At 42.7% G+C, this 9107-nt stretch overlaps 1 protein-coding gene across 1 annotated transcript in view; it reads left to right on the forward strand.

The window, feature by feature from the left end:
• Positions 1–1341: 1341 nt before the first annotated feature.
• LOC138957709 (glutamic acid-rich protein-like) overlaps positions 1342–9107 on the forward strand; it is a 16801-nt gene continuing 9035 nt past the window's right edge. The window contains exons 1-3 of the mRNA XM_070328771.1: positions 1342–1347; positions 1927–2629; positions 4573–5039. Coding sequence (XP_070184872.1) covers positions 1342–1347; positions 1927–2629; positions 4573–5039 — 1176 coding nt within the window. The remainder of the gene's footprint in view (positions 1348–1926; positions 2630–4572; positions 5040–9107) is intronic.

The raw sequence follows: 9107 nt of genomic DNA on the forward strand, positions 1-9107 counted from the left end.
CTGACCTCGAATGCCTAGTGCAAATAACTTTCTTTGGAGACCTTTGTGCCAGACTCTGTCAAATGCTTTGGAAATGTCGAAAAAAATTGCCTGGACAGTAATGCTGTCGCCGAGTGACTTGCAAAAGTCGTTATAAAGGCATGTTAACTGGTACACAGTGGAGTCACCGGGAATAAAACCAGAATGGGAAGGTGTAATTATGATATTCGATACAAAATATCCAAACACATGTTTCTGAACACATTTTTCAAGAACTTTACCTACGCAGCTTAAGAGTGAGATGGGACGATAATTTGAACAGTCTCCTTTATCCCCCTTTTTAAATATCGGTGTTATGTGTGCTGTTTTCCATTTGCTTGGAAATACACCCTCATTTAATGATCTAGTAAATAAAATAGATAGAGGTTCTGCTATTATAGGTAAACTTGCAATAAGAATCTTATTATGAATTTTATCAGGCCCGACAGCTTTAGATGTATCAAGACTTTCTATTACACTTTTTTTTTAATTATTCTCTTTATTTATATAGCGCCTTATCCGAAGTTCAAAGCGCTTTTCACTTCTTCGGAAGTCACGACCATTATCGTCGATAAAAAACTCAGCATTGTCTATATCGGGAACATTATCGTCTGTGTCGTTTATTTCTGATTGTTTAACAAAAGACATATTAAATAATTCAGCCTTTTTCTGGTCTTCAAAATAGGTTTTACAATCAACTGTTAGTGGCGGGATTTCGTTTTGGTCAGAGCCTTTCTTTGCCATAAACCTGTTAACTAACTTCCACCATTGCTTCTGACCAAATTTCTTTGGATCAGATACGGACCGGTCAAGTTCCTCTAAATATTGTTTCTTTCGCGTTCGAATAGCATCTGTGTATTGGTTCCTTATCTTACGAAAGAGTTCCCAAGCGTGTGGTGGTCTTTTAATTTCAACATATATGATGTAATCCAGAGTGTGTCTCCCTCACGAATGGTGACTTCCTTGACAGGCAAGCAGGTTTTCACGATCGAATACAACTGCTCCGAAAAAAGAGAAGCTGCGGTATGAATACCTTCTAAAGTCACTATGTTTGACCAATCAATTTTCTGTAACTCAACTATTAACTTTTGACCGTCTAATTTGTTATAATCTAAAATCGTTCTTTTTGAGTGTGATCTTTTCTTCAGATGATGCTTTAAATAAACGACTGGTACAGAGTGATCACTACAAATGGGAGGAATAAATTCTACTTTATCGACAATGTCAATGCTTGGAGTAATAATCAGGTCGATACAGGTGGACGTATTATCAGTTATCCGTGTGGGACATGTAACTAGTTGCTTTAAGCTATTCAGATACAAAATGTCTGTGAGTTGCTTTGGTGGGTTGTCAGTAAAATCGGAATTAAAATCACCAAGAATTATGAATTTGTGTGGGGTGGCCATAACTTGTTTAATAGAACAATCGATCAGTTGCCAATAAGCAACAGGGGCACTAGGAGGCCGGTAAAACGAGCCTATCAATATAGTTTCTTGATTCAATTTGGTTTCGATCCATGTGGCTTCAAGGTTAGGAATCAAAATATCTGTTCTCTCTTTACAGCGTAAGTAATCTTTAACATATATAGCCACACCACCGTGTGCTCCGTCTGGTCTGTCTCTCCGCACAAGTGGATGGAAACCATTAATATTAAATTGGTCTTGCATCTTACCATCAGGTAAGCAAGTCTCAGATAAAGTTACTATGTCAAAATCTCTAATTTCACTTTCCACAAAGATGAAGAATTGTCGGAAGACGACAAAGAAACGGAGGAAAGAGATGCGAGCTTGTCAAATCGAGATAACCCTCATTCCCATGTCCGAGGACGTTCGCAGGAACGACTTCCGAAGACAGCAAGTTCATTTTCGACTTGGGCTAAAGAAACATTGGTGCTAGGTCGTGAATTAGGTTACCGAAGGACGTGATCTTCAGGAATTCCTACAAGAAGAACGTCAACGTCAAGACGAGAAAGAAGAACGGGAACGAGAGCGTCAAGACGAGAAAGAAGAACGGGAACGAAAGCGTCAACGTCAAGACGAGAGGGAAGAACGCGAATTTCAACTTGAGCAGTTAAGGATCCAGACTACAGCTCAGCTCAACGTGAACAACAACACGCCCAAACCTCGTCATGAAGGCGACGATGACAGGTACAAGCCGAAAATCCCTAACCTGGAAGACCGTGATGACATCGAGAGCTGGTTTCATCAGTTTGAGCATTACGCAGAAGATTGTCATCTAAGTGAAGAAAAGAAAGCGTCAAGACTAGTGTATTTTCTCAGCGGCAAGGCACGTGATATCTACTCAAAACTCTCTCGGGAGGACGCACTAGACTATCACACTCTGAAGAATGCTTTGTTTGAAGGATTTCAACTCAATACAGAAGAATACCGCACGCAGTTCAGAAACACCAAAAAGAATGCCACTGACTCCTACAAACAACACGTCATTCGTCTCGAACGCTACCTTACGAAGTGGATTGAACTCGATCACTGCGAAGACTCAGCGAAAGGATTAACCGATCTCATGCTACGGGAACAAGTGTTGGAGACACTGCCACCAGAACTCGCCATTCACGGGAAAGACCGCAACCCTCTCACTGCCAAAGAGATAGGTGAAGTAGCTACTCAATCTGAGCTAAACCGATCTAAGCTGAAAGGGAAGTTGGTGAACGCAGAGCGTCATGCAAAAGGAAATCGCACTGACGGTTCTGAAAAAGACAGTCGCGCCGGACGTCATAGGTATGCCGAGGCCGACACTGCTCAGAAAGAAGCAGAGAAACAGAGAATGAAAGCTAGCGGACTTTGTTTGTTTTTTGGCAAGAATCCAGGACATATGTCTCGATTCTGTCCGAAGAAAGGAAAGTCCGGAACGTACGGCGCTGCCGTACAGATGGACGGAGCACTTAAGACTACTTCATCACTCCCAGAGAAACTCTGCGACGAATGCAAAGATAAAGAATTCAAAGCAGAGACGGAGATCATGATAGATGAAAACAGAGTTAGAGCTTTGAGAGATTCAGGATGCACAGGAATCATGGTCTGCTCAAAACTTATCGACAAGAAAAAGTACTTGTCAACACGGAAACAGACAACTATGGCGGAGAAGGGAATACGCAAGTGGTGCCCGACTGCTATTGTGACTCGCCGTATTTCGTCGGAGATACCGAAGTATCCATCTTGGAAGACCCCATCAGATTCTACCCTGTCCTTATTGGGAACGGGTACGGATTAGGCACAGAGAAGAAGAAAACGCCCATCTTCCCTGTGAGAGACCCTGATTGGAATCAGGAAGTCATTTCTGCGCCTGTCACTGCAAGGAGTGAGGCGAAAGAAAACAAATGTAGAACAGACCCTACGTCTAGCACATGTGTCGTCCCATCAGAGGATCACATAAACATACGACGAGTGCCTGTGCTCCGGAAGATCTTCGAAAAGCTCAGAAAGAAGACGCGACCTTGACGAAACTACGTCACATGGCCGAATCTGGAGAAGAACGTCACGGAGTGAAATACGTCATGAAGAAAGACATTCTGTACAGATCTACTTTGAACAAGGATGGAGAGGAGAGTCGGAAGGTTGTGGTTCCAAAATCGATGAGGAGCAAAGTCCTCAAGTTCGGACATGATCATCCGATGGCCGGTCATCTGGGACAGAAGAAGACCACAGACAGAATAAAGAGTGAATTCTGGTGGCCTGGTTTTGTAGGAGACGTGAAACGGCACTGTCTTTCATGTGACATTTGCCAACGTTCCGCACCACGAAGCAGCTTCAAGAAAGTTCCATTAGGACAGATGCCTACGATTGATCCAATGTTCAAGAAAGTAGCCATAGACATTGTGGGTCCAATCAAACCCATGTCAGAGAACAAAAAGCAATACATTGTGGTCATGGTGGATTATGCCACGAGATACCCAGAAGCCGTAGCGTTGAGAGACATACGCGCAGACACAGTCGCCGAAGCTCTATGGGAAACATGGACAAGACTGGGGATGCCTGATGCCATAGTCTTTCTTTCTTTATTTGGTGTTTAACGTCGTTTTCAACCACGAAGGTTATATCGCGACGGATGCCATAGTCACAGACCAAGGAACGCAGTTCACTGGCAAACTCATGAGCGAAATCAACTCATTCTTGGAGATCAAGCACAACATGACTGCATGCCCCATTTCATCCGCAATCAAACGGGTTGGTTTAGAGATTCAACCACACGTTGAAAAACATGCTGAAGAAACTCGCCACGGAACAACCAACGAAATGGGATTCTTTCATCCGATCTCTGCTGTTCGCGTACCGCGAAGTCCCTCAAGACAGCCTTGGCTTTTCTCCGTTTGAATTACTGTACGGAAAGTCAATCAAAGGACCCATGCAGATCCTGAGAAAAACATGGACGGACGAATCGATTTCAGGTGAGCTGAAGACGACGGCCGAGTACGTCGTGGACCTCAGAAACCGAATCGAAGAAACATGCAAAATCGCGCAGGAAAACTTGAAAAAGGCATCACGCAAACAGGCCAAGCACTACAACCATTCCAAGCCATTCCAAGAACGATCACAGTTGGGAAGAAGGTACTCCTGCTGAGACCGCTCAAGCAAAACAAGCTGGAATTGACTTTGCGAGGTCCGTATGAAGTTACGGAGAAAATCAACACATTTGAGTATCGCATCAAGATCGGTGCAAAGGTAAAAGTGAACCACATCAATCTCACGAAGGAATATGTGGAACGCAACGAGAAGACTGAAGTCATCGCTCAACCAGAGGAGGATGAAGAAACAGAAATAGGAGAGAGTGTGACAGTAGTCATCGAGGAAGACGAGACGATGAATGACGATTTCTTCGCGATCGATGCTCAGAAGAGTATTCCACTACTCGAGATGCAGCGGACGGAAAATGAAAACGACATCCACTTCTTCGAAAAGCTGACAGCCAAACACATCCAAGAAGCGAAAGAAAGTTGCCATGAGAAATCTGCCAATTTGACGGATGTGCCAATGACTTGCAACCTAGTCAAATGCCAGATCAAGGTCAACTTTCTCTCTCTGTTTGTCTCTCTCTCTCTATGTCCCTCTCTCTCTGTCTCTCTCTCTTTCCATATCTCTCTCTATGTCTCTCTCTCTTTTTCTCTCTCTCTGTTTGTCTCTCTCTCTGTTTGTCTCTCTCTCTCTCTCTCTCTCTCTCTCTGTCCCTCTCTCTCTGTCTCTCTCTCTTTCCATATCTCTCTATGTGTCTCTCTCTCTCTTTTTCTCTCTCTCTGTTTGTCTCTCTCTCTTTCTCTCTCTCTCTTTCCATATCTCTCTCTATGTCTCTCTCTCTCTATAAATTAATTAGGCTTTCAAAATCAGTAGTTGTGTGTGTATGTTACTGTGTGTGTGTGTGTGTGTGTGTGTGTGTGTGTGTGTGTGTGTATGTGGTGTGTGTGTGTGTGTGTGTGTGTATGTGTGTGTGTGTGTGTTTGTATTTGTGTGTGCGTGTTTGTGTGTGTGTGTGTTTGTGTGTCGTTTTTGTTTTGTTTTGTTTTGTTTTGTTTTGTTTTGTTTGTTTGCTTGTTTTGTTATTGTGTGTCATAAATTGACGTAGCAGCTCCGGAGTAAATGTCTGTGGGTTCTATTCATATGCGTTTTCTACTGTTACCAAACGAACAAATCAACGGTAATCTACAGAAAGGAAAAAACAACTACAAGCTTGTCCAACGCGGCTTGGGTTGTGTCGTGTGAGCTTTAACATCTCCTTACCTTCAAAGCAGACGACAAGCAGTCATTTTTATTTTCCGAAGGGAGTATTCGTTTTTCATAAATCCTTGCAAGAATCAAACAAACTTCTGCACGCCTCCTTTTCATTTCATTTGGATGCTTTTATCCACACTTCTGGTTGGGCAAAACGCACGCAGAACACAGTGCTGGACAATCACACTGATTGGTATTCCAAAAGATCTTGGATGACGAGAGCTCAATTAATTACGTCATGGTCAAGCACAGACTACCGGCACGGTTGGCCTAGTGGTAAGGCGTCCGCCCCGTGATCGGGAGGTCGTGGGTTCGAACCCCGGCCGGGTCATACCTAAGACTTTAAAATTGGCAATCTAGTGGCTGCTCCGCCTGGCGTCTGGCATTATGGGGTTAGTGCTAGGACTGGTTGGTCCGGTGTCAGAATAATGTGACTGGGTGAGACATGAAGCCTGTGCTGCGACTTCTGTCTTGTGTGTGGCGCACGTTAAATATCAAAGCAGCACCGCCCTGATATGGCCCTTCGTGGTCGGCTGGGCGTTAAACAAACAAACAAACAAAAAAGCACAGACTAGTACTCTAGAACCTGAATAATTCGTGCCTATCGCAGGGTGTACACACCTATGCTCTTAGGGGAAATGACTGTTACGTGGTTTCGTCGTCACCATGCTAGCTGCTACCGACAATCAATGTAAAAGGCAATACATACATTACTGACTAATACGTTATCGCCTCGTGGGCTAAAAAAAACCACGAACTAAATTATACATTCTGAAGGAGAAGCAAAGTTTGAAAGTATGAAAGGTTGTTGAATCTTGGAAGGAATCTTGTATGAAATTGTATGCAGGGGTTAAGACAAAATAGTGTGCATTGGATTGAATATAATTCTGTATTGAAAGGGAATTTTTGTTTTGCATATAGTTTACTTCCGAGTTTAAACCCGAAACACATAGAACAAAGTAAGCAATACAGCTGAACAAATATAACTTTTTACCTTGCTTACACACCCACCCCCCCCCCCACCCCCCCTCCGAGCACACCTGGCCAGGCTGTAAGCTGCCTGAAAGAGAAGAGCGAACGAGAGTATTCACTGGACTGTGCAGACAAAAAGACATGTCTTGATCTCATGACTGACAATGTCATGAACCCAGACGCTGATTTTGACACAACTCAACATGTTAATCAGTAGTTGATTGATAATCACTAGATACCGTTATCATTTCAAACAGACAGGGATGATTATCTACAAGTCGGTCTTGTGCAAATGTTCTCTAATTGAAACAGGGTCATAAAATGGAAAATAAAAGGTGTACGGACAAGGTCTTGTCAGATAGAGCCAGTGAGTCTGCGCCGGCATGAAGTCTAACGAGGCATATCGGTAACAGGCAGATGAGCCCTCATCGTGTTTACATGGTGGTCGATTTCCCAATAGAGTGGATTGTCGCAGCAGTGCTTTTTGATGGCAGACCTTGTCCTTGCATCTCATGCTAAACTTGCAACTGTTTCCTCATCAATCGATGCTTTCGTGTATGATTTGTACAGATATCTAGTAAATAAAGAAATACATTCACCCGCTCTCGCAAACTCATTCGCCCACTCCCTCCAGCAAACTAACTAATCGTGAAGCCAGCTACACCAGTACGTATCATTCAACAATACAACGATGAAACCCGCTTATAATTAGCGGGAGACAACCTTTAAAAATACGATGCAAGATAAGAAAAATTATTTAACATTCTAAGGCAAGTTAAACAAGTCCACGACCCTCGTTTCGATTCCCCCTCGATGTTAAAATATTTAGTCAAAACTTGACTAAATATAAAAATGTAGTATCAGGATTTTTTAGGTAAATCTTGATACATATTATTGGAAAGAGCTTTCTTATCAGAAGCGCTGCATTTGTGAAGAGTATCTTGGTATATATATTTCTAAAAACAGAAAGTCACTAACCAGGAGAACAGTGTTAGTGTTCAAACACGTTTTAATGGAAGGGCGCTGGTTCTGTACGACGCTTATTTATCGAGACAGGTGTGACTACGAGCTTTCCAAATCTGTTCGTATTCCAATCAGTGAGTTCCAGTACTATGTTCTGCGGGCGTTTTGACTGACCTGACGCGTTGAGAAAAGCATCAGAGTGTATTGCTGCGAAACAGCTTAATATGAAAAGAAAAGCATACAAAAGTATGTTTGGGTCTTTCAAGAATTTGTGAACAACGAATTCTCCCTTTCAAGTAAAAGGGTTTGTCTGCTTGTTTCTGCTGTGAAGGCAAGGAGATTTTATATTACCAGTCGCACTTGACAAGCTTTTTACATTTAGTCAAGTTTAGCCAATAGAGCAAACCGGCACGGTTGGCCTGGTGGTAAGGCGTCCGCCCCGTGATCGGGAGGTCGTGGGTTCGACCGGGTCATACCTAAGACTTTAAAATTGGCAATCTAGTGGCTGCTCCGCCTGACGTCTGGCATTATGGGGTTAGTGCTAGGACTGGTTGGTCCGGTGTCAGAATAATGTGACTGGGTGAGATGAAGCCTGTGCTGCGACTTCTGTCTTGTGTGTGGCGCACGTTAAATGTCAAAGCAGCACCGCCCTGATATGGCCCTACGTGGTCGGCTGGGCGTAAAACAAACAAACAAACCAATAGAGCGATTCAGAGAAAACTACTCAACCGATCTTCATGAAGCTTCACAGAGTTCCTGAGTATGATATTCCCGGACGTTTTTTTTCTTTTTTTTTGGATACATGTCTTTGATGACGTCACGTCATATCCGGCTTTTTGTGAAAGTTGAGGCGGCACTGTCACGCTCTCATTTTTCAACCAAATTGGTTGACATTTTGGTCAAGTAATCTTCGACAAAGCCCGGACTTTGGAATTGTATTTCAGCTTGGAGGCTTAAACATTAAGTGATGAGTTTGCTCATTAAAGTCGTCATTAAAATCGAATGTTCGCAAACAGATCTTCATCAAATTCTGAATCTAAACATATATACATATGTCATGTTTACTCTTAAAATGTGATCACAATTAACGAAAATAGATTAATTAGTACTACGATTAAGATTTAAGAAATCGATCCAAAAATGATTTCATCTTATTCTTTATAATTTGTGTTATTCCAAAAACATATAGATATGATATGTTGTATTCATTAACAAGCTCAGAAAGTTAACAAGAATACAGACAAGCACGCTTTCCTGCTTAGCGCAATACGCTACCGTGCTATTCTGGCTTGTCAATTTCACTTTGACCTCATTGAATCAAGGCCAAACAGTTGTGGGAATAAGAAACTAACACGATGGAAGCCGTCTTGCGCTGCACGCAAGATCAAGAAACGTTTCTGAGTGTATCGGAATGCGTTCGTGATGGTTCCAAAA

Source organism: Littorina saxatilis, unplaced genomic scaffold, assembly GCF_037325665.1.
Source record: "Littorina saxatilis isolate snail1 unplaced genomic scaffold, US_GU_Lsax_2.0 scaffold_346, whole genome shotgun sequence".
NCBI lineage: Eukaryota > Metazoa > Mollusca > Gastropoda > Littorinimorpha > Littorinidae > Littorina > Littorina saxatilis.